Genomic DNA, 26,737 nt, shown 5'->3' with positions numbered 1-26,737 from the left:
CCTCAATTTTAAAGTAATTAAATGTATCAGTTTGGGGTCTGATACTTGGCAAATTTTTCTTTGGGAAGTCCTTCCTTGCCCCTCCCTAGGTCACAAAAATATCTTCCTACACTGACGTTCACGTTTCACCCTCCCCTAGACTTGACTCCACCTGCACGGAAGGGGTCAGCAGGGATCTTGTCGTGTTTTTTTTCTCCATATAATGACCCAGTTTTCCCACACCATGACCATGACCATGGACCCACCAACTCCTGTTGACCTTGGTCGTGTGTGACGTCCTCTAGGGGGCGCCACTGAGCACTCTGTGTTTTTCCGCTTGTCTTCCCTCCTGTCCCCACACGTACACCTTGAACACCTTGACGTCTGGAGGTCAAGTCTTCCTCCCGTGCCCTCTTTCAGTCAGGCTGACTCAGCGATTTGAAGTCATTCATAGATCACCATAAAAATTTCTAGAATAAATTTTCGGAGACTCTATAAAGAATAAGATCAATTGGAATCGTCTCTGGATTTGCATTGAATCAACAGACTCCTTTGTGAAGGATGTCACAGCTTCTCGTCTTCAGTCGTCACTCTGACGGCAAGAGTAAATAAATCGCCTTCTTATTTTCTGCATGTTTGTTATATGATAATGAAAAAATATATTGGGAATGAGGAAACTCGGGCAGAATACAGAACTAGGCGACAAGCCGGGTGGAGGGACCCTCCCTGTGGCCCACCATGACCACGGGCAGGAGGTGCTCAGACCCACGCTCCTGCTGGGCCAGAGGGACCGGCGCTGGCAGTCCTTGGAGGCACTGTCTCAGGTCATCGTCCCCTGCCCATCCTGGGGGGAGCCACTGCGCCCCCTGCGTTGCAGGCCAGGAGGAAGGGGCCTGTACCAGGAAGCCAGCTGCCCCGGGGTGTGGTTTGGTTGGTCCCCACCCCAGCAGCTCGCCTGAGGTTTCGGCTGCTCAAGGTTCCCCTTGAAGCTCAGGGTGGGGCAAGGTGACAGTTCTGGAACCCAGGGAACGTCCTGGCGAAGGGTCAGCAACCCAGAGAGGCCAGCCCTGGCTTGGGCCTCGCCTGTGGAGGGGCTTAGCTGGGCGGGTCACAGGCCTTCCCTGGGCCTCTGACTGATCTTTCTTTAAGTCAAAGGCGGGACTCGGGAGGAGGGAGCCAGTTGCTCCTGGGAACTTTACTTTGCTCCTCAGGGTTGAGGTAGGGACTTGATGACCCCCATTTTATGCTAAGGCTCAGAGAGGCGAGGTGACATGCCAGGGTCACACAGCAGAGGAAGAATTTAAGCCCTGGGTGGAAATACTCAGAACGGCTCTTTCCCAGGACACTCAGGTTACGAGCCTTCACCATGAGAAACACATCCCTGAAGATAAGCCCCAAATGTGTCCTCAAAAACACACTGTGGTTCAACTGACCCAATGTCCATGCCCCAGGATTTCCTTTCCAGGAACAGGGTGACTTGCATCAAGTGATCCACCTTCCTGTCTTTGGTGGTCTGTCTGTTTGCTGGGTTGGACAAGAAGCGAGGAGGCCCCTCGGGTGGACACCGGCTGCTGGTGGGGGAGGGGGTCAGAGCCCACAGCTTGGGGGCTGCTGTGAGCATCTGGTCATGACAATGACAATGACTCCCCACCTGCAGGAGCCCAGCTGGAGGCTGGGCAGGGCCAGAGGGGAGAGTAAGGGTGAGCCTGGTGCTCTCCTGGCTGCCGGAGGCCGGGGGCTGCTGTCTCTCCAGGGCCACCTCTGCCTCTGTTCTCTGTGTGTATCAGCCCGTCCCGTGAGTCCCTCTTCCTCGGTTACTCTGCCACCTGGGCTTCCTGCTGAGACCAGCCCATGGCTAGGAAATGGAGAACGAGCTACAGGAAGTGACTTACCCAACCCAAGTCTGGCCTGAAGCGCCCCCGGCTCAGAGCCCTGCAAATACACCCATTTGTTCAGCCAACAAAGATTTATTGAAATCTTATTGGTGCCGATATTTGGCTCAACACGGGCCCAGCCCTGTGCTCAGCTGGGCTGATGGAGGAGCCAAGCTGTTCTGGTCCCTGCCCTTAGGAGCTCAGACTCTCAGAAATGCCCACCTCTGCCCCACGATCCCTCTCCCCCTCTCTCCTGAGTCCCACACACTGAATGAATAGCTGTGGGGAGCCTGGACCCATGACCCCCGCCCCACAGTGACAGCAGATCTGAGGTCGACTGGCCCACCCACCAGGCAGTCACGAAGGGGGAGGGAGGGCTCCCGGTTGACACACACACTAAGTGGCCTCTGAGGTTCAATGCCCCTGGGGGGCCTGGAGGGCTGGCAGTTCCCTGCATGGTGGGGTCTGCTCCTCGAGGATGGGCCCAGGACAGGCTAGGCTGGGCCCACCCCTAAAACAAACCTCCAGTCCACGACTCCCCCAGTATCCCAGGGGACAATGACCTCCTGAATGCCCCTCGCCAGGACCAAAGCAGAGAGGGGGGGGGCAGTCACACAGGGAGGAGCAGGGAGGCCGGGGCTCGTTCCACATGCTGCCCTGCCACGACCCACTCTCTGGGATCAGGACCCAGCGACACCAGAGGTGGACAGAGGCCAGCGGGTGCTCACTAGGGAGGCCGGGCCGGCGGTGAAGGTGTGCTCTTTGCTCTTGGGGGCGGGGGTGGTCTCAGGACTGTAGGCCTAAATCCCTTGCACATCTGCATCCGGGGACTCTAGGATCTGTGGACATATCTGGATGGGACCTTTGAGGCCACAGGATCCAACCCGTTTCCTCTTCTGCTGCGCCGTAAAGAGGAAGCAACCGAGGCCCTTGCATCCGCAGCAGCTGCTGAGGGCACACAGCAGATGGGAGGTGAGTCTGGGCGCAGGGCCGTGGCCACCTACTCATGGGACACAGAGGGGGCCTGGTCCAGCCGGCCAGTGCCCCCCGAGGAAGAAGGCGTGGAGATCTGACCCGGGAGGTAGAGGATGGCAAACCAGCAGAAGATGAAGACACCTGTTATAGGGAGAGAGACTTGGTGAGCCTGGGCTGCAGGGGACAGGCCAGCCTGGGCTGGTGGCTGCCCAGGGCAGAAGGGCTCCATTGTAAACCTTCAAGGACTCATGAAAATATCAGGCAAAAATGAAACCTACTCCTGAAAAAGAACCAAACAGAAATCTTGGAAATGAAAAAACAAGGATCTTGAAATGAACAAAACAAAACAAACAAACAAAAAACCTCAGACATCGGTCACAGAAAAGAAAGAGCAAGATAAGAAGAATTGTCAGACACACAAACCTACTGCAGTGGGATCTCCTACCATCCTTCTCTAAAGGATTACTACAGGATGCACTTCAGCAAGAAGAAGGAAGGTGTGGGGTGTAGGAAATTGAATGAGAAACAAAGGCTTTGTGTTTTAAAAAAACTTGTAACAAAAATACTACACAGCAATAATAGAATTTAGAGGATTCAATGGCAATTAAAATGCCTGAAGTGTTTGGGAGGAAGATAGAAATCCCAAATAACTCAGACTCAGTTGAAATTGAACTCAGTAGAGTGAGGCATGCAGGCTTAACTTCTGCAAGAATAATGGCACAATTTATAATTTCAAGATGTATCTCTCCCTAACTCTTAACCTCTAGAATTTTCCAGAGACAGACTCAACGATTCTTCAACTGAGTCTATCCTCAGATGGTTTTAAAGTAATCATTGCTATTGCTGTTACTACAGTTCCCACATATTGAAGATCTATTGTCTCACACGGACAAGATCATAGTTATTCAACATGAAATCCGGCAAGAAAGTGCTGAGACTGTCCTGACTTTAGAGATGAATGAGTATCAGAGGCATTGAATGACTTGCCTGAGAGGTGAGTGAAACTGGGATTGAATCCAGGTGGGCCTGGACCCAACCGCCATGCCACATGGTCTCATGGGGCACCGGGAGCCAGCCCTGGTCTCTCAGGTTTGCACCCATTGCATCTGGGATGACTGGTTCCTAGTGGCTCCCCTGGAAAGGGTGAGTCTTATCCCACCCTTCTTGCCTGTGTCCCTCACGGTCAGGCATGATGTCCCTTTGAGCTGTGTGCATGAATAATTGGAAACCGAGGAGCAAAGAGATCAGGTGTGGGAAAGAAAGTGTAATCCATCGCCTGGGCTTCTCTTCCTTGGCAGGGGGTCTCAGAGGGAGGACCCCACCAGGGCCCGTAGTACACATAGCAATCACTTTCTTCCCTCCTCCTTAGAGACTCTATGTGACCTGCCCTGTCATATGGACACCAAATCACATGACCTTGCCCTCCTTTCACAGTTGATTGGTCCAGAGATGGTCACCTGTCTTCGAAGGTCATATAGGGTCGAGGTGGGCCATGTGGGACAGCCATTTGGGGCCATGGGTAGTAACAGGCAAGCAGAGAGAAGAATGAAGGAGTTTCCACAAATGCTAAGTGACCAACAACACCAGCCTCCGGAGAAAAGATGGGGACAGCCTCTGCTTTGATTTGGGTGGCTTTCCTGATCCTGGTAGCAGGTCCCATGAAGTCAGCCACCCTTGATGCTCTGATTGTAAGAGAGCCCTGGATATTTAAAGCCAGAGAGCAATCCTGTTTCACAAACCATCCTGTCCCCGACTCCCAGCACCTCCGGGTGCAGACAGGACAGCGGCCCAGGAAGCTCACCTTGCAGGGAGTTGAAGAGGGCGAAGATATAGATGGTGGACAGACCCAGGGGCGTGAGGACAGCCAGCCCCCAGGTCACACCCACCAGGCTTGAGAGGCCCAGGATGGTGAGGACGGCCTTCCAGCTCTGCCCCTGCTCCTTGCCGGCTGTGACACTGCTCAGGGTGAAGATCTTCCAGGCCACCAGGGCCAGCACCACGGCACCAAAGAGGAAGGTGATGAGGAAGTAACCGTGGACGGTGGCGTAGAGGGCAGGCTCTTTCTGGAACCAGCACCTGGAGGAAGTGGATGGCCACTGGGACTGGGGGAGGTGAGCCTGGCCAGCCAGCCCCAGGACTCCTGCCCCTGCTGACCTTCTGTGACCTGGAAGACACCTCCCCCCACCTCCACCTTCCACACCCCGCTCTCCCACTGGGTACGGGCCTCCACGGGCTCCCCCTTGCATCTCTTTATTTTATTTATTTATTGTTTTGGTACCGGGGATTAAACCAGGGGTGCTTCACCACTGAGCCACATCCCCGGCCCTTTCTAATTTTTTTCTCCTTAAGTTGCTTAGGGCCTCACTAGGTTGCTGTGGCTGGCCTTGACCTTGTGATCTTCCTGCCTCAGCCTCCCGAGTCGCTGGGATTACAGGCCACAGGGCCCAGCTCAGCTTGGTGTCTCTTTAGATAATGGTGCAAAAGGGCCAGACCAACTCCAAAGGCCTGTTCCGCCTGCTCCACGTCATGTTGTAAAAAATATGAATTTGTAGCCAGTTGGGTATTAATACCCAGAATTTTGCTTCTCCTGTAAAACCACTCACAGGCTGCCCTGCGGACGCCCTCCCTGGAGGATAATGATTGGCAGCCCCTTAGATGGACAGGGGACTCCCCCTCCACTGCAGAGCCCCGTGGCCACCATGTGCACTTATATGACTTATTGGGCTTCTGAGGACCCTGCATATGGGGCCCTGTGGACAGGCCCAAGGCTGCCCCAACCCCTCCCAGCACAGAGCAAGAAGCCAGGGCTTCCTTGGAGATCCCTGGGTAGAAGTCCGGAGGCTCAGCCAGTTCCACCACTGCTCCCTGCACCACAGGGCTAAAGGCCTGAAGGGTATGTCCATCAGCTGCTCCGGGGTACAGAAGAAGAGACTGGGGTCCCAATGAGGACAGGTTTTCCCAGGGTCACACTCACAGCAGTTGGGGGCAGAGGCTGACTGGGCCCAGGGATGCTGGGAAAGGTTAGGCAGGTCATGCCCTGCATGAGGGCACCTGGATGAGGGTCAGGCAGGGGCTGAAGTCTAGCATGCCCTGCACTCACCAGGCTGAGAACCAGGCATGGGAAGGGTGTCACCATGGTGGCTGGTGGTGGCCTGGGGCAGAGGGGGACATCCTGCCTCCTGGCCCAGGTCTCCGTCTCCCTTCCTGAGGAAGCCCCCTCTCCCATTTCACTTCCTTTCTGCAGATTTCAGTTTTCCCCTGTGCCACGAGCCAGCTGGACCTGAGGATCCTTCTAGGCTTGACATTCTCCGTCTGATTTCCTAGGATCCCCTCCCCCACCTCCCTAGAGCATTAATACGTGACGCTAGAGGCTCCTTATCACCCCGTCTCCCGACAGCCACCACTCACAGCTCCAGAGAGGTGCGGTTCTCCTGGTCGCGGATGGTGTAAAGGCCATAGCTGTTGGCACTGCCGGTGCCAATGACCATGAGGGCAGGCAGGCCTGGGCACAAGAGCAGGAGGTGTGGCGTTTCCGGGCTCCCTTGGCATGTCCTCCTCCAAATCCCCTCCAGTCCTGGGGGAGCGGGAACACCCTTCCCTCTCCCCAAGGCTGCCCCCCTCTCTCTCCCCCAGGACCGCGGTCCCCTGTCCCCTTCCATGCAGCACCTACCCCAGCCCACCAGGCTCAGCTTCAGGTAGTAATGGCCGAAGTAGGTGTTGAAGACCTTGATGACGAGGAGGTAGAGGTGGAAGGCTTCCAGGCCCATCCAGGTGAAGGTGCAGAGCAGGAAGTAGTGGAAGATGGCTCCCCGGATCCAGCATGCAGCACGGGACCCCGCCGAGCCGCTGCCCACGCTGACCAGGAAGGCCAGATTCAGGAGGAACAAGCTACTACTCAGGGCCACGTGGATCTTGGGGGCATCTTCGGACTTGAATCTCTGCAGGGAGAACCTGGGGCCAGAAGGACCAGTGAGGCCCTGGGGGCTGCCGCTCCCACGGGTCACCCAGGCCTGTCCACCCTACCATCTAGGTTCCACCCCGACAGCCCTGGGCTCTCAGCCTCGTGGTCAGCTCCCGTGTCCATCTCTGCCAGCAGCCAGAGGTGAGTACCCTCAGGTTCAAGTTCAGGAGCCCTGCTGTGGCCCACAGGGCACCCTGGGTTCTGGAGTCTGCCAGCCTCATCCCATGACTCTGGGCTTCAACCAGCTGCATAACTTGCCGTCCCCTGAACGCAATTTGCTTTCCTGCGCCTCCCATACTCGGCCATGCCCAGCTCTGTTCTCAAAGCCCTTCCCTGCTCCTCAGCAACACCCCCTGTGGTTCTCCGACTCCTGTTCTCCTCCCAAGCTCCCCCCCCCAGTTCCTTCTGGGGAGCTGTCTCCACACTCTCCTGACCTGAGCCCAGGCTGATGGGACGTTTCCAGCAACACAGTGAAACGTTCTCCTCTCCCCTCCCTGCACCATAGACTTAGTCCTGGCACAGGGCCAAAAGGGGCCCAGGGTTCATTGTTGGGTGAGTAGATGGGCATGTGGGTGAACAGGGGTAGTAGGAAGAGAGGCTCATAGAGGGACAGGGACTTTCACAGAGTCACGGAGCCTGGCCCCAGCCTCCCTGCTCAGTGCTTCTTTGCAGGGCTCGCCTCCCCCCCACTATGGAGACCTCCCTCTGAATTCCTAGCAAATTAGATCCAAAAGGGCTCTTGACACTGGGAGCCGTGGCCCACACCTGTAATCCCAGGGGCTCCGGAGGCTGAGACAGGAGGATCGCAAGTTCAAAGCCAGCCTCAGCAAAAAGCAGGGTACTAAGCAACTCAGTGAGACCCTGTCTCTAAATAAAATACAAAATAGGGCTGGGGGTGTGGCTCAGTGGTTAGTGCCCCCCCAGTTTAATCCCCGATACCCCCCGCCCCCCAAAAGGGCTCTTGCCTGAGGAATGGGAGTGTGGGGCTTCCTGGAGGGGGCATGAGGGATAAATGTCCACCTCTCCTAAGTTGCCAGGCCCCATCTTGGTGACATTCTTCCTGGTATTCCAAGCCCAGCTCACAGGCTCTGGCAACACAACCAGGTAGAAAGTCACACTCGGCCCGTTGGGATGGGGATGGTGTCATGGAGCAGAGCTTGGAGGGGTGGGGTGGGTGCCACATGGGGGGTGGCCTGTGATGGAATGAGTGGGGCTCTCGGGGGCTGCAGCCTAGGGCCACGTGGGATGGAGGCAAAGGCTTTGAGAAGGGCAGACAGGAGACCCAGAGGCTGCCCCCGAGCTGCCAGGAGAGCCAAGTCGCCGTGCTCTCACTCTCTGTGCTTTTCCTGTGCCCCTGCCCCCTTCTGGAGACAGCCCCAGGTGTCCCTAAGAACACCCTTCCCTTCCGCGCACTCATCCATGGCGGGTGAGGGAGCTGGTGGCTGGTCCTGTCCACTCCAACTCAGGAGCAGGCATGAAGCCTGGCCTGGCCAGCGAGCGCCCTCCAGCCCCTGACCACAGTGACCCCATGGGCACAGGGTCCAGGTTGGACCAGTGAGACGGCTCTGGTGTAGGCACAGGGTAGACGACGTGAATGGCCAGTTCCATGGGCAGGTGACCTCGGCAGGGCCTGGAGTCACACAGGCCCCGGGCTGGGTTACTGCTCTCCTGACCCCGTCCTGGCAGCTGAATAACGCCTGAACAGGTCCTGCCGCTCCTGCCCGCGTACCCGTGTGTGTTTAAGATGATTAAAGTGGGAGGAGATCTGTGACCCACCGTCACCTTCCTGGCTCAGATACTCTACAGTTTCATAAGACGTCACCATGGGGGAACGTTGTGGGGAGGAACTATGGACTCTGTGCTATTTTTCCAATTTCCAGTTAGTCTATAATTATTTCAAAATAAAATATGTTTTTACAAAAGACCAAGACTGGGGACCTTTTTTGAGCCTCTGGATCTAACTCTGCCTGAAGCCCCCACATGTGAACCTCATCTGCCTTATCATGGTTTGTTAAGCCAATCTGAGTTGCTGCCACTTGACACACTTCAACCTCCACCCTGCTTCGTGGGCAAGGAGACTGAGGAGCAGTGAGGACTCTACCCTGCCCCCCGGAGGTGTGGGCTGGGCTGGGGCCACCCACCTCAGGGTAAGATAGAGGACAATGGTGAAGGCCAGGAAGATCATGGAGACTCCACAGCCTGCCTGGGAGATGTGAGTAAGGACCTGCGCGGTGGCACGGTCCAAGACGGGCCTCTGTGGATGACAAGGACGACATAAGAGCAGGTCCATGCTCCCCCAAAGCCCTGGCCCTGTCAGGAAGCCCCTCCCTGGGGCGGGACTATGGGGGTCACAGTGGAGTGGGCTTTACCAACAGCAAGGCGAAGAAGGTCAGGTGGTCACAGTGGCAGACAGTCCCCTCAGCTCCGAGCTCGGTGGAGCAGCCCTTGGAGTCCCAGTCCCCAGCAGGCCCTGGAGGGGAGGAGAGGGGGACCAGAGGAAGGGAAGGGGGGCCCCTGAGGGTGGGACTTGCCTCACCCCCGTGGGAGCCCACAGTCTCCCTCTCTCTCACCCCAGAGAGGGTCCTCCAGGCCTTACCTTTATTCACATCCCAGAACACACAGGTGAGGGTCGCGTTCTGAAGCCAGAGGGTGGAAGTCAGGAGAGAGGAAAGAGGCTAGGGCGGGGTGGAGGAAGGGGGGGAGAGGACACCGTCCCCAGGCCTAACCTGGGGTGCATCGGGGGAAAGCCGCCCCGTGGGTTGCACAGGAAAGTGGCCTGCACCTTGGGTGTGCCTGGACCCATAAGCGAGGGACACAAAGATGGCCTGGGGCTGTGGGCGGAGGGTCTGTGCATCTGCACCTGTGCCTTTAGGGAGCGCGGTGGGCGGGCGTGGGAAGCTGTGGGCATGCAGGAGGCTGGCCTGGCCCTCACGTGCCCCGCTGTGAGCACAGAGGGTGTCTCTGTGAGGTGTCTCTGGCACAATTGTGTGTATGTCCCTAATGGCTTCTCTTGGGCTGATGGGAATGACAGAGGGCACAAGGTCCCACGTGTGTCTGCACAGAGCCCCGGTGTCTGTGTGTGCCCACCCGCCTTACTGCCTGATAGTGACTCCAGGCCCCAGGTAGGCACTCACCGGGGGCTGACGTTGGTGGGAGAAGGTGATCTCCAGAGGCTCTGGCAGCCTGGTGACAGGGGTGCGACCCACACTCAAGCCCACCATGTGGTTGTTCAACACACTGCTGCCATCTTCCAGGCGAAGCTGGGGGCCCTGGGAAGGGGAGGGGGTGGGGAGGGGGAGGGGGAGGCCAGGCTGCAGCAGGGACTGCCCCAACCCCTCCTGGCTGGAGATCCAGGATCCTCCAGGACCTGGGGCCCTTGCCTGGGGGGCAAAGTCCGAGGCCTGTGCTCCAGACCAGCTGATCACAAAGCCTTGTACCCGAGAGCCCTCTGCTGTGGGCCCCAGCTCCTCTGTCCTGTTACCCAGGGGCTCACAGGGCTAAGATCAGCCGAGAAACCAGGGGCAGTGGGTGTCTTCAGGTGGCTGAGCATCCACACCCAGGAGACCCCACATCTGTACAGAAGTAGCCACACGCCTCTGGGTACACCCACTGGGTTCCCATTTGCAAGAGTGAGAGCTCACCTGTTCACTGACTGTGGTCACACATGAGTGGTGCAATTGTGTGTGTACAGAAATAGAAAAGGACGCATGTGTTTGTGCAAGGGCACATGAGCGCGCTGGCGTCTCATATGCAAGCCAAGGGTTGCTGATTATGGGGCGGTGGAGGCTGCAGTCCATGCCCCCTAGAAATGGCTCTGGATGACCTGGCTGCTCTGGGGACACTCACAGGGCTTGGTACCTCCCTCCCCCAAACCCCAAGGTCTCCAGCCAGGCCCAGGATGGTGCACAGGACCACGGAGAACCCAGCATTGAACCTGAATCCTCACCTTGAAGAGGTCTCCAGCACCGATGTCCAGAACAGATATGGCCAACCGGACTGCAGACCTGCTGCCCGGCAGGGAGGCGAAAAAGCTCCTGGGAAGTCGGACTCTGTCAGGGGGCTTGTCCTCGCCCATCATCACCTGCCTCGGAATCTGCAATCACAGGTCGGCACTCCAGCCCCCATGCAGGTCCACCATTGCTCCAGTTGGAAGGGAGACTGAGGCAAGCTGGGCAGAGGGGCAGCACTTACAGACCATCCCCCCCCCGAGGGGCAGGACACTGGGCTTAGGCCAGGCTCTGTTCCTCACAGTCAATGACACCTGTGTAGCCCCAGTGTCCCTAGAATAGAAAACAACCACCTGCCACCGTGGCCACCTGCCAGGCTGAAGGTAGCTCCTGAGAGAAGACCCCTGGGCGGCCTCAGTTTGCAAGGAGGGGGAAGGCCAGCAGTTGAGAGCCGTGGGCCGGGACCTAACAGCCCCGTGCTTCCACATGGCTCCATGGTGACCGTGTCTGGCTTCCGACTCAGGAATAAGTGGAAAGAATCAGGCCATCAGGAAGGAAGGTCAGCAAGGGAGACAAGGGCAGAGGTGCAGGACACACACATTCACTGAATGAAATCCTTCCTGCCCAACCTCAAATTGTTTAAAAACGAAGGATGCTCAGAACATTAGAATAAGCCCCAGTGGTGATCACAAAGCCCACTGGGTTCGTTCCCTGATCTCCCTGGCTCCCGGGGGACTGCAGCCTGCTCCCCGCTGGTCCCTGCCTCAGCAGCATCCCAGGTGGATTGGAATAGAGGAGCTAAGAGTTGGAACGAAAGGCCCCCATTTTCTCGTTCTCTGTCTTCCCCTTTCTCCAGAAAGAACTAAAATTCCCTCAGGGATAACCAGCCTGCCCAGCTGCCTGGTTCCTCACCATCAAATCCGTCCCCTAGGCAGGCTGCTGGCCTGGGAGCTCCAACTTTACCAGGGTGGGCTCGCTCCTCCAATCGCATACAGAGTGGCAGCTCCTTCATCATTTTACCGATAGGGAAACTGAGGCTCAGTAAAGTCATTTCCTCATAATCTTAATGGCTGGTAAGGGGCAGAGCTGGAATTTTTTAAAATATTTTTTTTATTTGTTGATGGCCCTTTACTTTATTAATTTATTTATTTTCATATGGTGCTGAGAATTGAACCCAGAACCTCACACGTACTAGGCAAGCGCTCTACCACTGAGCCCCAGCCCCAGCCCCCTGAGCTGGAATTTGAATCTGAACCAATGTGGACGAAGACACACCCCCTTGCCCATTTAGCCCTTCTGCTGCCAAGTGTATCCTCCCTGGTTTTAAATGTGTTCCCTGGGCAGCAGAGCTCACGGGGATTTTAGACTTGGAGGAGCTTGAGAATTCATCCTACCGATGAGGATTCTGGGGCCCAGAGAGGGAGAGGGACTTCTGGGGACATCCAGGGCAGAAGTGGGAAGGCCAGTACCAGACACTGTTCTCTGGACTCTCAATTCAGTGATGTCCCAGAGGTCTCCTCCCACCGCCCTAGACTGTCTAGTACCAGGTCCACTCATCCAGGTAACTCACTAGTTAACTCACTAGCACCCGTTCACAAGGCAGGAAAGTTGTACTGAATGGAACCCGGGAGGGTGAGGCTCTCACAGGCACATGGCACTGGACATGGCTCTCTCAGAATCTTTAACTGTATGCCCCAGGACAACAGGGTCAAGGCCAGCCAAGGGGCTCGGGAGAGCTCTTCACCTGAGAGGGTTTCAGAGAGAAAAGCAGATCTTCCGAGGTGTCGGTGCTGAAGTTCTGGACCAAAGCCTTCACAAAAGGCATATCCACTCTGTCCTCCAAATTCTTCTCCACCAGGTAGAACTCGTAGTGTAGCCAGTATCTGCAAAGGGCCAGGGTTGGGGGAAGTAGGAGCCTGCAGGCTGAGTCACCCGCTCATCTGACCCAGAACACCAAAGATGCTGGGGTCACTGCGGGGGAAGACGGGTGGCTTGGGAATAACCAGGTCAGTCCTGAGGGATTCCAGCTAGGGGTCCCTCCAAGTATTTTATGTGTTTATCTTTTCTGTGATAAAAAAAATAACAGAATTTGCCATCTTAAAGTGTGCAATTCAGTAGAAATAAGTACATTCAAAACGTTGTGGGACTGTCCCCACTATCTAGTTCCGGAACACTTTATTATCTCAAAAGGAAGTCCCATATCCATTAAGCAGTCACTCTCCCTCCTCAGCCCGTGGCAACCATTAAATTTGCCTTCCGGCCTCTATGAGTCTGCCAATTCTGAATTGTTCAGGCAAACAGAACCGTACAGGAGGTGGTCTTTGGCATCTGGCTTCTTCGTGTGGTGTTATCAAGGTTAATGCATGTAGAATCATCATCATTATCTTATTCCTTTTTATGAATAAATATCATTTCCTTGTATGGATGTACCATATTTTGGTTACCTGTGGGAGGCCAACCTTACAGTACACTCCCCAGCTGGGTGCTGAGGCGCTCAGTCACAGAAATGGGTGTGTCTTGCTACAGCCCCATGGGTGAAGCTATGCTCACCTGTTCCTTTGTAATAGAACCCCTTGCCCTGTTTAGGATAGAATCTTCCATGGAAGGGCCTTGTGTGTGTCCCCTCCTCTTACTGTGCCCTTGGGTGTGGCCTACCCAGGTGTCAGTCAACCTGCTGACAGTAGACATCATGAAGATAGACTCAGCCCCCTGAAACCTGATCCCTTGTCTCATTTGAATAGCTTCTCCTCAATAAAAGGGGTCAGTGCATGCTCTCTCTCTCTCTCTCTCTCTCTCTTTCTGCGGACCCTTAAGGTCAGAGGAGCCGTCACAGCGACCCCAAAGAAAAAGGTATTTGTGTCTCTTGTGTGGTTATTTCGTGCAGCCCAGTTAGCCCAGTTTAACTAGAGTGACCCCTGAGCCTTTTAGTCACGAGAACAGAAACCCGGCAGTTACCCATTGATGGACCTTTGGATCTTTCCCACTTTTTGGCCAGTGGCAAAATTACGAAAATCCATGTGCAAACTTTTGCCTAAAGATTTGTTTTCAATCCTTACACAGGAATAGAATTGCTAGGGGACATGGTAATTCTACATCTAACCTCTGGAGAAGTTGTCAAACCATTTTCCACAACAGTTGCGCCATTTTGTAGTTGCCTAGCAACATATGAGGGTCCCAGTTTCCCCACATCCTTGCCAACGCTTAAAACCTTTCATTTTGGTTTCATTTTATTTTTAATTTTTGCCATTCTCATGGCCTAAATAAAAGGCTCATGGTGTCCCAGAGTTTTGATTTTCACTTCTCTAATGACCAGTAGATGTTGAGCATCTTTTCACGGGTGCTTATTGACCTTCTATACTTAAAATCTCCCCCAGGCACATCAGCACACTGCTTGAGTACTAACTCAACAGAGAGAAGCTTGGTTTTTGAGAACTGAGCTGCATGGGAACCGCCTGGGAACAGAGCTGGTGTTGGAACCATTAAAACAGGAATTAACTGGCATTCATTTTGTCAAGGCCACCCAGTGGCGCTCTCCGTGGTGCTGAAATCTTACCGTGCACCAGGATCCTTTTCCTAGGCATGGAGTCTCCAGAGCTCCTGCCAGCCTGTTCTAGAAATTCTGAGCAGGGGAAGGCTGAGGTAGTCATGGGACATAACGGGGAGGAGTGGAGATATGACCAGATGAAAGTTCTGGAAAGGAGTAACCATGGAGGAAAAAAGGGAGCCTTTTATTTTGCCATCATTCTTGAACAGTTGCTGTTATGAAGACAAAAAAAAAAAAAAAAAAAAAAAAACCCAGAGACTACAGAAAATATATTGTGCAATAGAAATAGCAAACCATGCAAATATATGCACACATGCTTTGGTGGAAAAGGCATGAGAAAAGCAGCCAGCCAGACAGATGGTCCAAACCCACTGATTGAGCTACACCAATTGACCCTAGCTTTCATTTACCTTTAAAATATCTAGACAAAGAAGTATGGTGACTTTTATTGCAATCAAATAAAATAACAAATTGTAGAAGTATTGTAATTTTGTTGCCAAATAAAACACTGAATCATATACATATATATTCAATTCACTATATATATTCACATGTATTCAATTATATATGCATATATATACATATACATGTATGAATATATGTGTTTATATTTATACATAAATATGTTTATATATATATATATACACACACAACACACACGTATTAAATTCATGCACTTAAACATAATTCCTTTGCTTTGCAAAACAACCCAATTCACTCCTGAGGACAATTTTCTGATCTGATTCTCAGGTGTAGGAATTCTTATAATTTTATGTGGCCTCAGCATATCTTTTTTTTTTTTTTTTTTAACCCAGGGGCACCTAACCACTGAGCCACATCCCCAGCCCTTTTCAGTTTTCATTTTGAGACAGGGTCTGGCTAAGTTGCTTAGAGCCTTGCTAATTTACTGAAGCTGGCTTTGGACTTGAGATCCTCCTGCCTCAGCCCCCGAGCCTGATATTACAGGTGTGTCCCCTGTGCCCAGCCTAAATATACATTTTGAATATCCACTGGACTTTCTCTTAGCAGAAGCAGGCCTCGCCCTTGACACAGTTTCCTGCTCTCCAGCTCCTCCAGTTCGTCCATGTGCTCAATCCAGTTATCCACCTTGTACAACTGTCTCTTAGTGACCACTTCCCTCTGGGACAGCCAGAAACATCACACTTGACTGGCGCCAGTGACCCACATCCCCCAAATGAACCATGCAGACGTGCACAATGACCACATCCCAGTCCTGCATGACCTACTAGAATTCACGCCTATTTCCTTTAACCCCACCAATAACTCCCCTGCAGAAATGCTTGAATAATGCCTCGGACCCCAAGGAAATCTTTAACACATGGATGTCTCTCTCTGTCTCTCTTTCTCTCCCTGGCTGCACTTCCTGAAGAGTGTGTGTGTGTGTGTGTGTGTGTGCACGTGCACACACATGCACGGTCTCCAGATGTGCCACAAACTCTCCAGGATCCATAAGTATAAAATATTTATTTCTATCTCATGTCCCTCCTAATTATTGAAGAGTGCTCTCCATTTTAAAGATCCTAAATCACAACATCAGCCCACTTTAAAATATTATTTTAGTTGTGAAATGGGATACATATTTAAAAGTTTAAAGCATAGATGTATGATTAAATATTATTATTATTATAATTATTTTCATACTGGGGATTGAATCCAGGGGTGTTTACCCACTGAGCCACATCCCCAGCCCTTTTTATGTTTTATCTAGAGACAGGGTCTCACTAAGTTGCTTAGGGCCTCACTAAGTAGCTGAGGCTGGCTTTGAACTCGTGATCCTCCTGCCTCAGCTTTATAAGCCTCTGGGATTACTGGCGTGCACCACCATACCCAATCTGTTTAAATTATTTTTTTTTTATTTTTTTTTTTTTTTAAATATTTATTTATATTTATATTTCAATATTTATTTTTCAACAGACACAACATCTTTTGTTTTGTATGTGGTGCTGAGGATCGAACCTGGGCCGCACGCATGCCAGGCGAGCGCGCTACCGCTTGAGCCACATCCCCAGCCCCCTGTTTAAATTATTAATCATAACATTGGCACTCATTGAAGTATCACCTTCTTTGATATGAATACAGCTACTTGGATTTCCCCTGGTTTACTTCAAATGTATTTTTTTTCACATTGTGCCTGTTTTTTCAAAATAAGTGCTATGAAATTCAAAAATGTGTCTTTTACTTTGAAGGGCTCTCCTCACATTCTCCAGACCTCCAAATGTCCAGAAACTTCTAGGCCTTGCACTCTTGTGGGGTTTCTCTCCTATCCTGGATGTCTTCCTGAGGCACATTAAAGATTGTCACGGTGGTTCTTATGAATAATGTCCCCACGGACATCTGAATTCCAGTCTCTATGGACATGTTTTCCTTCCTTTTAGGCAGATACCTAGGAATGAAGTCAGGGTCCCATCAACTCAGTGAATGTGAACAGATCCCCTCAAGGTAAAAGAGGAGGCTTTGGCCTTCACTCTACTTATTTTGGTAAAACGGGCCGAATGTGGGGAAGAACCCAACACGCAAACGCGCCTCATCAGATCTACTCAGCACACCAGGGGGAGCGCAGAGAGGAGCTTGCAGAACGTCAAGATGAAGAAGGTCTCTGTGAACTCTTGACAGAGAGCAGGAGAACTGGGAGAGCCCAAGTAATCACTGTGGCAGTATACAGTTGGTGCTGCAAGATTAAAGTAAACTGTTTACTGAAGATTGGTATGGAGAAAAAGCATTAGGCATGTGTTTGCTGTATGCCCATTGCCAGGGGCTGGGTTTATGTGCTGGAGCTGGCACACTCACGGGCAGCTGCAGGTGGCTGACCCCCTGAAGAAGTTCATCCTTGCCCCTTGGTCCTTCTTGAAGGCCACCTGACCGATGGGGAGTTGAGCAGGGCAATGTCACATCCCTGCTTCTTTCAGGTCTTGGATGGTGGCAGTAACCCCTATCAGTTCTTCCAGGGATGTGGTTTACTAACTCAATTGGAAGATGTACCAGAACCTTCTATTTAGCCTTCCATGAAATGCCTCTCAAAAGCAATTCAATGGACAAAGGACAGACTACCCTTTGTCTTTCATCCAGTTCTTTGATGAAAGAACTGGCTATCCAAATGCAAAAATGGTAATTACAGTAATAATGATCACAACATAAAGTTAGGCATTTGTCTCACATTGTGCACAAAAAATAATTCCAAATGGATAACCCAATTATAAGAGCTAAAATCAGACCCTTGCAGAGGAAAACTCAGGAGAAAAATCTATGTAACCTTGGGCTAGGTGAATATTTCTTTGATATGATATTAAACACACATATGCAAATTTAAATTGGGTTTCATCAAAAAACGCTTTTGATCTGCAACAGACAGCGTTAAGAAAATGAATAAGACACTGGTAGAAAAATATTTGCGAATCATACATCTGATAAAGGACTTATTAATAATAATGAGATTGTTAATAGTAAGAAGGCGAATCAATAAAAAGGGGGAAAATTTAAATACTCCTTTCACCAGAGAGAATCTACAAAGGACTCATAAGCTCATGAAGAGCAGCTCAGCTTCATTCCGCATTTATGAATGCAAATTAAAACCACAGCACAACATCACAGCACGTGCACTGGAATGGCTACCCCTGAATACACTGGGGGGAATTCAAGTGTGTAATACAATCAGAGCCTTCTTATATTCTTAAAGGGAATGCAAAGGAGGCAGCCACTTTGAGAAACAGCTTGTCAGTCTTTCATGACACAAAACACGCTTAACCGCGTAGCCCAGCAATTCCATTCCTTAGTGTCTACCCCACCCCGCAAGGGAAACCATATCCACAAAGAATTGAGTTCCAACGTTCATGGCAACGTTATTCAAAATAACCCAGAACTGAAGTCGATCCAAGTGCCCATCAATTGGTGAATGAATACACTCAATGTCATAGAGCTATATGATATGTATATTAGAATATGCTAGAAATATGATTGGAACTCAATGCATGCCAAGAGAAAGTAGCTAAACCCAAAAGACCACCTGTTGTATGGATCTCTTGAGATAAAATGCACAGAAAAGGCAAATATCAGACAGGAAATAGATCAGTGGTTGACCGTGGCTAGGAACGGGGGCTGGACTTTATGGCAAAGAGATACAAGGGTACCTGGGTGGACAGTGGGGAGGTGTTGTAAGCAACTGTGGTGACGAGTCCACACTCTGTGCAAATGCACTAGCAATCATTCACCTGTGTAGATGGTGTGGGATATATATCCCAATTAATCTATCAAAATTAATAGAAGCAAATGATACACAAGTATGTACTCGGCAGGGGCTAGAATTTAGAAGATGGATAATACCAAGCATCGCAAGGATGTGCGTAGCTGGAGCTCTCACACGTGACTGGAAGGAGTGTAAGTTGATAACACCCACCACAGAAACTATGGCAGTGCTTACTAAAACAAGCCACATGCCCATCTGTGACAGAGCACCTGCCCAATTCTCTTACTATTGGCCCAAGAGAAATAACACGTTCCAAAAAATGTTCACTCCCAGTGGCTTGAGAGGCTGAGGCACCAGGATCGCAAGTTCGAAGCCAGACTCAGCAAGGCTCTAAGCAACTTAGCAAGACCCTGTCTCAAAATAAAATATAAAAAAGAGCTTGGGATGTGGCTCGGTGGTTTAGTGCCCTTGGGTTAAATCCCCAGTGTTCAAACAAAAACAAAACAGAAAACGACCCAGGCTCCCAAAGAGCCTTAAATACACAGATAATATGTCCTTGAGGTAATTTTCATAGTTCTGAAGCTGCACCGTCTGAGTGCTGCCAGTGAAACCAAAACCCTCTATGAAGCCGAGCAGAGCTTCCGCAGTCTGTTATTTTCCTGTAGGGGACTGTAGACATAAATGGGAAAGATATTCCATACAGCTTTTAGAAGAATAGGAGGGCCTCTTCATGGGCTAGGGATGGGTGAGAATTTCGTAAACAAGACAGCAAAAACTTGACAACCCGCCCTATAACAAAATGAAGAACTTCTGGGCTTAGTCAAGACAGCACCGAGAGAAAGAGGTAACCCACAAGGAGGAAGACTATGATTCCCATGCGTGTATTTGTAAAGACAAGTATCAAGAACATGTGAAGAATCCCCCAAAATCAAAAAGAATAATTTAAACAACTTCATAGAACAATGAGCAAGAGGCTTAAAAGGGGCGCTCCGCCAAGAGGATATCTAGATGCCAAGTGAGCACGTGACAGGTGGGGACCTTGAACGTCATCAAGGAGCTGTCAATTATTATGAGTTACACTCGGAACCTGCCACATGGCTCAAGTGAGAAAGCAGACCATACCAAGTATTGACAAGGCTGCAAAGCATCTGGAACTATCATAAGCTGCTGGTAGGAGTGAAATTTGGCTCAACCATTTTGGATAACTGCTTTGCAGTTTCTACTAAATTTAGTGAGTGGGTCATACGTTTACCCTCTGACCCACCCTGCCTAGGAAAATACCTTACAGAAACACATGCATTCAACAACATACACCATCAGGAATGCTCATAGAACGCTCTTCATGTCGGCCATCCACAAGGAAGACTGGATAAATGAGTGGTGAGTTGTGTGTGACATAAGAAGCTAAAAAGAAATATTGCAAAGTTAAAATGATAGCTGTCCCTGGATGGTAAGATTAAGGGAATTTTTTTCATGTTCCTTTCCGCACCTATTTTCCAAATATTTTGTGATGAAGATATATTTTATGATGAGAAATATCATCAACATAAATAACACTAACATCTGTTGAGTTCTTACTCTTCACTCATAGTTCTTACCCGCATTAGCTAATCCTCTAAGCTCCATGATAACCCCCTGAAGAAGGCAGGAGAGCCCCGCAGCAAAGGCTTTGGATCAGCATTAAAATGACAGGGCTGACAGGGACATGGGGACAGTTGACATGTCTGGGTTATATATTCAGCCCTCACAATCGTTCTAAGGGGGAGGTGTTATTTTAGTCCCATTTTACAGCTGGGGAAACTGAGAGCTAACCCGTCCAAAGGCCAGTGCCACTTTTGAGCTCTGGTGGTCTCAGTCCAGCCTGGGCCACACGAGGCCCCTCCCTCACGTCCTTCTGAAGCTACAGAAGCAGCTGCGGGTGGGGATGGGACCGTTTTTTCAGGCCACCAAAAGAATGTAGTTCCATCAGGCTGCTGTCCCAACAGCGAGCCTGAGAGCACCAAATTTTCATTCATTCCTTCAAGGAGTAATTGTTGAGCCCCAGCTGGACGCCAGGCCCTTCTGGGGGTATTCGGAGGGGCGATGGGTGGAGAGAGGCAGGGGTATCTGGGGAGAGGGCTCTTGAAGGTGCGTTCTGAGGCCCTCCCTCTCCGCTCCCCCAGCTCACTCTCGCTCCTTTCTGCGATCTCACCTTGCTCGTCTCCCGGGGCCACCTGTCCTGCACAGGCGTGGGTCTCAGTCTCGGTTCAGCCTTTGCTGGTGTCCACCCCAGGCCTCGCACACGCTAGGCAAGCGCTCTACCACCGAGCCGCCCCCCAGCCCTAGTCACGGTTTCTCAAGTGCAAAGTCGTCCACACTCTTTGGGGGCTTGACAGTTGGCACCTGCCTGCTTCCCCAGGTCAGACCGGCTTCCTTGCTTTTATTTCCAATCTTATTCCCCTGCCTGTCCCTCTTGGCATCGTGGCCTCCATCCCCAGAACTTTATGCTTGGCAGCTCAAAATCCTGTCGTCTTTCCCAAATACTCTGAAAGTCTGATCACCCGCCACTGCCTGGGTTCAACCATAAAACTCCTATGTACTCTTCAGAACCCTCCTCCCTTGCCCTTTCTACAAAGGCAGACAGACTTTCCTCCTTTGGACTACCTGGCACCTGTCCACCCTTCGGTCACACACTGGAGTCACCATCAGTGGGGTTCATGTTCATGTCCGTCCCTCTACGACTGCCAAGGACAGAGACCCATTCATTTCTGCATCCCTTAGGTCAGGAGGACCCCCAACTAGCAGAGGCAGAGAGGAATCGCCAGGGGTGGGGGCTGCGACAGGGGGATGCGGGTGTTAAAAACAAGGCGGAGGGGAAGGTGGAGCCGCACCTTTGGAGACAGGCGGTCGCATCCTCCTAGTATTTCCCCTCCCCCACCGAGCAGCCCCGCCCCCAGGCCTCACCTCTCCAGCTTTTCAGGGTTGCAGGAGACATTCCCCAGCTGCAGGCACCTGGCAAAGCACTCCCCGGTGCGGTTCAAGTAGAAGGGGTCGTACTGGTCCTGGATGTCCAGCCCCAGGCAGAAGTTGCGGGGCTCTTCAGGGCCTGCCCCCTCGCCTAAGGGAGGGATGTGGAGAGTGAATGGCAGGGTGGGCGGGGCACCGGGGCCAGGAGGGACTCAAGAGTCTGTGATGGGGCCTGGAGCCCAGCCTCCTCCTCCACAGCGACGGTGCATCTGGCTGGACTCCGCCCACCCTGACCCTCCCTTTCCAAAGTGAAAGGAGACACCCCTGCCACCTCACAGGACTAGTCAGTGTAGATGCGGGAAAGATAGACAGGCAGATGGACAGATCACTTACACGAATTTACACTAATAGGATCACTTGGTGATATATCTTGAAGAGCTTTTCATCTCAGTCTTTATATAGTTGCATACTATTCCATCATATGGATAGCAAGACAATTTTTCACCTCGTCCCCTATTGATGGTATTTAGGTTTTTGGTTTGGGGCTTTTCTTTCCTCTTCTATTTTTACAAGTTGGAACAATGTTGCCATGACAATTCTCAAGTGTGCATCTTTGTCAGCTTGTGCTGAGAATTCATAAAAACATTCCTATCATAGGAAGTGCTAGATCAAAATGTATGTGTTTTTAAGCATTGCTAAATACGTGGGGGCTGGGTGTGTAACTCGGTGGTAGAAAGAACCCCAGCATGGCAAAAACAAAACAAAACAATAAAACCAAAAACAAGCCAGATGTAGAATACATGCTTAGCAGGTGCAAGCACCTGGGTTCAATCTCCAATGAATAAATAAGCCAACCTTGTTAAGAACTATTGAATTTTCCTTCAAAAAAGCTGCAGTTATAAGTACTCCCACCAAAAGTGGGCAAAAGTGGCTATCTGGTCACATGTTCATAAAACCAGCTTTTACCCAACTTCAAATTCTTGCCCATCCAAAAGGTGAACTTGAGAGTCTCATTCTAGTTTTAGGAAGGAGTCGGAGCAACTCTCTGTGTATTTGCTGGGCACGCAAATACTTGCTGGTATCTTTCCAAGGACTGCTTTGCCATTTGCTTCACACACTGGGGCAGGAAGGGAGTCTGGGCTCTGGGCATCTTCATCTTTCAGACCAGCCCACCTGGAGCAGTTTCCAGAGCCAGGTCTGGTGAGGTGGGCAGGGGGATCATTTAAACACCCTTCTCTGGTGTTACAATTAAAAAACTAAAAAATCACATGCAGTAGTACTTTCAACTTAAACTAGTTGGGTTTTAATATTATTGTTATTGTTGTTGTTATTATTATTATTTTAGTAGTAGATGGACAGACTACCTTTATTTTATGTATTTGCTTTTATGTTGGTGATGAGGATTGTGCTAGGCAAGCGCTCTGCCACTGAGCCACAACTCCAGCCCCTGTTTTTTTATTTTTAAGACAAAAAGTGTAAGGGGAATGATACTGGCCATCTTGTAAGGACATATGACCATGCATGTATGAGTATGTAACAATGTATCCCACCATTGTGTATCATTATTATGCGTCATAAAAAAAACGGGGAAGAGAAGTCCGCGGTAATTGTCATGGCAGAAAGGAGTAACCACGGGTTAAAAAGTAACATCTTACAGTTGATTTTATAATAGTCAGATCTATATGTGACGATGTTGTCTTCATTAGCTTACAAAGGAACTGCCCACTTAGGTTAGCATGTGAAGATTAAAGGCAGGTGCTCCGAGAGCCGCCCAGGGTGGGATCCTTTTCTGCCCTGGAGTAAAGGGTGGGTGGGGAGGAGGAGAAGGGGAAAGAGGGGGAGTGGAAGCTGACTTGGGAGGGAGCCGCCCTTCCTCACTGTCCCAGCCCTGCCCAGCCCTGCCTTCTGCCTCAGGCGCACAAATGTGCAGGAGCAGAGAGGCCCAGGGCGTGGGGGGACACGGCTGCCCTCTGGGGCTGTGCATTTCAGGAGGTCCCTACGGAAGCTCTTGGTGAGAACCCAGCTCAAAGAACATTGTTAAATAGCTTTTTGTGATTATTGTTTTTACCATGTCAGAAGCACTTAGCCCAGACAAGCAGATCCCCCAAACAGCCTCAGTGTGGAGAGATGCCACCCACCCCTCCAGACGCCCCGCCTGGTCCACCCACCCTGCCCCAGGCTGCTCTGTGTGGCCCAGGGAGGGGGCAGAGGTGAGAGGGGAGGCCCTCCCATGCCCTCCAGCCCCTCCCTCCTGCTCACCAGCCTCACTTTTCCTTGGGGACACCTTCCTCCCTTAGCCTTTAGACTCGGGTACTGAGAGCTTTCCTCAGAGGAGCCACTACGGGTGTTTGTCCCCCTCCTCCTCTCCCACCTTGGAAATGTGCCCTTTACCCCTGCTCAGCCTTCACCCTCAACCTCCACATGCGGGTCCCCAGCACTCACCCCAGGGTGAAGCACCCCTGTCTGTCTGCTAGACCGTGAGCCCCATGGGAGTAGGGACCAAGTGGCACAAACACAGGATCTATGCAGGACACCGTTGGTGCTTCTCGAATGAATGAATGAGTAAATGACCGAGTGAATGAATGAGTGAGTGAATCAATGAGTGGATGAGTGAGTTGCAAATGGGGACTGCCCCATAAACATCCCCAAAGGACAGAGTCTCACCTCTAGACTTGAACCTGCCGAGCTCCTTATGTCATTCAAATGGCTGCCCTTTCCCCCAAGCCCAGAGACCCCACACCACCATCAGGGACACGCCAGAGGAGCCTCGAAGGCCCAACAGCAAAGTATGGCTTTGGCGAAGACCCAGGTCCTAGGACACTCGTGAGGCCCGGTGATAGCCATCTCCCACTAAGTTAGCTTAACTGCCCGCACTGTGCCAGGCCCTCCCTGCCCACCAGAGGGGCAGCGCCACTGGGCACTGTTTTGAGGCAGAGACAGGAATTTGCACGTTGCTGGGTCTCCCAACATTTGAAGAGAAGAGGGGGCTTTGTAGCCCAGAGAGGCTGGTCAGAGCCTGGGCCCCTGCTTGCTCCCGCTGCAGTGAGTGGTCAGCACGTCTGTCTCCCTGATCCCAAGCTCTGAGGTCGGGCACCTCCTGCCCCCTCTGCCTGAACCACACTGGCAGCTAAGAGGGGCACACAGAGCAGGCCGGGGCGGGGGGCTGGAGGAGGGCTTCCTGGGAGGGAGGACAGCAAGGCAGGGCCCCAGCCTCCAGAGGCCCCTGGAGACCTCCCGACCCCACCTCTGTGTGTAGGGGCAGGAGGCGGAGGCAGGAGGCCTCTGGGTCCAGCTCGGGTCGCTGAGGACCTTGGGACACTTGGGACACAGGGAAAGTGAGCCCATGAGGAGTGGGTGGACGGCCGCATTCAGAGTGTCCCCCAACCCCCTCCCCAGAGTCCAGAGACCAGCTGAACAGCTTGTCCCAGAGCAGGCCTGGGAGGGAGCCCAGCTGGGATGGGGTCACTCTCCATCTTCCCCACCTGCAGGGCTCTGTGGAGAACAAAGGGGGCCTGCGACCACAGGATGACCACAGGACCACCGGACCCACCCAGAGGGACAAGCCTGGAGGAGGCCCGAGGCTGTGAGGTGGGCTCCGCAGGGGACATGCTCCGACCCCCCTTCCCTTCCCGCCTGCCCAGCCCACGGCTCTCCCCCTCCCTGCCCTGGCCCTCTTGCAACACAGGGTCTCCCAGGCTTGGCAGCAGGGGCTGAGGCACCAACGCTCACCTGAGGCCAGGAGCAGGAGGAGCAGGGTCCCCACGCCCCAAGGTGTCGCCATCGATGGCTGGCAGAGCCCTGCAGCTGTCTGGTCCTTTGGTCCCCAGCTCTGTCCCTCTGGTCTGCCTCCCCACTGCCCACCCCACTGTCGCTTCCGGTGACGGCCTCTTTCTCACCCTTCCTGCTCAGTGGCGCCATCGCCATCAGTTGTGAAACGTGACTATGGGGAACTAGGCAGTGTTCCCAGTGTCACAGGCCCTGAGACCCCCTGCAGAGGGACCCAGACTGAGCCCCACCCAGGGGCTGCTCCCACGGCCTGCCAGTGGGGCTAGAGTCGGTGGCAACAGGGGACTCTGTACCAGAGCAGACCCTGGGAATGGTGAGCGCCGGCCCCGGGTCAGGGCTCCACTCAGACACCTCCTCTTGCAAATGGGGACCTCATCTCCTCCGCAAAGCGCTGGTGGCAGTAGGTAGCCTCCTAGGTGGGGTCAGGATTTGCTGAGACAAGCCAGGCACCTGGCCTGGCTCTAGGGATGAGGTCGAGATGCTGGGCTGCCCCCTACTTTGAACGAAGCCGGACTCCAGCCCACAGCTGCTGGGGGCCTGGGAGGAGAGAGGAGTGGCCCCGCCGACCTGCTCAGGATAACAGGAAGGACAGGGAGGCAGGACGGTGTGGGGCAAGAGCACGGGCCCTGCCAGGGTGGTCAGGCCTGGGCTGACGTCTGTCCTAGCCACTTCCTGGCCAGGTGACCCTGCCTGGGCTATCTGCCACTCAGGGCTTGGGAGGAACTCATGACTGAGGCAATGGGGACTTGCTGGTGGGGGAGGGGCATTATCACACTGTCACTCGATGGTAATCAGTTCTGTGAATTAATCGTCATCCTCCCTAGACTGGTTGCTGCTGGCCCAAGCGGGAAGTGGGGGCAGCAAACACACGCCACCCCGGCTCCAACTCTGTGGCCTTGAGGAAGCCACAGGTGAGGCCAGGCCTTTGGTGTGTTCCCACGGCCACTCGGAATTCAAAAGGCAAAGGGCCCCCGTGTGTTGTCACCAGCAACCCCCAGACCCCTGGGGCGGAGGCTAGCCGTGTCGTACCTTGGGGAGCTACCAGGCCTTCCCTTCCACAGGGCGTCCGAACAGGTCTCTGCTGGGTCCTCTGGGCCTGGGGAGGGGTGGGGACAGAATTCAGGGTCACTCATGGGCTGTGGGCAGCAGGTGGGAATCCAGGGCAGAGCAGCAGCTCAGAACCCAGAGTTCCTGGGCCCCAGAACTTCCTAAGCAGGAAAGCTGGGACCCGCCGGACCTGCCAGCCTCACCCCGCCACACAGGCAGGGGCAAGGGGAGGCCTCCGTGCTGATGTGCCGGGCCGCGGCAGAGCCCCACCCTGAGCCCAGGCCCTCAGGGGACCAACAAGTGCCGGCTTGTGAAGGGCCCAGAGATCTGCAGCCGGGGACCCAGGGCAACCAGCCCCGTGGGAGAGGGACCAGGGGTGTGGGGAGGGTGGTAGGAGGTCAGGCAGGACCAGAGGAGCCCCCAGGACTATAGCTCTTCTGGGAAAGACCCTGTGGGGGCCAGGGGGCCACTGGAACC

General features: G+C 52.7%; 1 protein-coding gene across 5 annotated transcripts; it reads right to left on the bottom strand.

Annotated features, from left to right (window-relative positions):
• Positions 1 to 1,926: 1,926 nt before the first annotated feature.
• Positions 1,927 to 26,315, bottom strand: Adgrg3 (adhesion G protein-coupled receptor G3). 5 transcript variants are annotated; one of them, XM_046434373.2, is made up of 13 exons: positions 25,157 to 26,315; positions 21,425 to 21,578; positions 12,481 to 12,619; positions 10,736 to 10,882; positions 9,924 to 10,058; positions 9,386 to 9,425; positions 9,159 to 9,259; positions 8,931 to 9,043; positions 7,755 to 7,877; positions 6,499 to 6,779; positions 6,237 to 6,330; positions 4,715 to 4,904; positions 1,927 to 2,969 (listed from the first exon to the last, which is right to left on the bottom strand). In XM_046434373.2, the coding sequence occupies exons 1-13, from the start codon at positions 25,206 to 25,208 to the stop codon at positions 2,640 to 2,642; spliced, it is 1,899 nt and encodes a 632-aa protein (XP_046290329.1). In that variant the 5' UTR covers positions 25,209 to 26,315; the 3' UTR covers positions 1,927 to 2,639. The 5 variants fall into 5 exon arrangements, with proteins under 5 accessions (XP_046290329.1, XP_046290330.1, XP_046290335.1 ...); XM_046434375.2 differs by having other exon boundaries at positions 2,717 to 2,969; positions 4,630 to 4,904; positions 25,157 to 26,292; XM_046434374.2 differs by lacking the exon at positions 7,755 to 7,877 and having other exon boundaries at positions 25,157 to 26,291.
• Positions 26,316 to 26,737: the final 422 nt, after the last annotated feature.

The sequence above is a fragment of the Marmota monax genome, unplaced genomic scaffold, assembly GCF_021218885.2.
Source record: "Marmota monax isolate L192 unplaced genomic scaffold, Marmota_monax_Labrador192_F-V1.1 WCK01_AAM20220418_F8-fsc00024, whole genome shotgun sequence".
Lineage (NCBI taxonomy): Eukaryota > Metazoa > Chordata > Mammalia > Rodentia > Sciuridae > Marmota > Marmota monax.
This window is presented reverse-complemented; position numbering and strand designations above follow the sequence as displayed.

Bases quoted from the DNA above. Each gene is read 5' to 3' on its own strand.
- Adgrg3 (XM_046434373.2), bottom strand. From the start codon at position 25,208: ATGGCGACACCTTGGGGCGTGGGGACCCTGCTCCTCCTGCTCCTGGCC. The intron at 21,579-25,156 runs GTGAGCGTTGGT...TCCCTCCCTTAG, and splicing joins CCTCCTGCTCCTGGCCTCAG to GCGAGGGGGCAGGCCCTGAA. The intron at 9,044-9,158 runs GTAAAGCCCACT...TGTCATCCACAG, and splicing joins CCTTCTTCGCCTTGCTGTTG to AGGCCCGTCTTGGACCGTGC.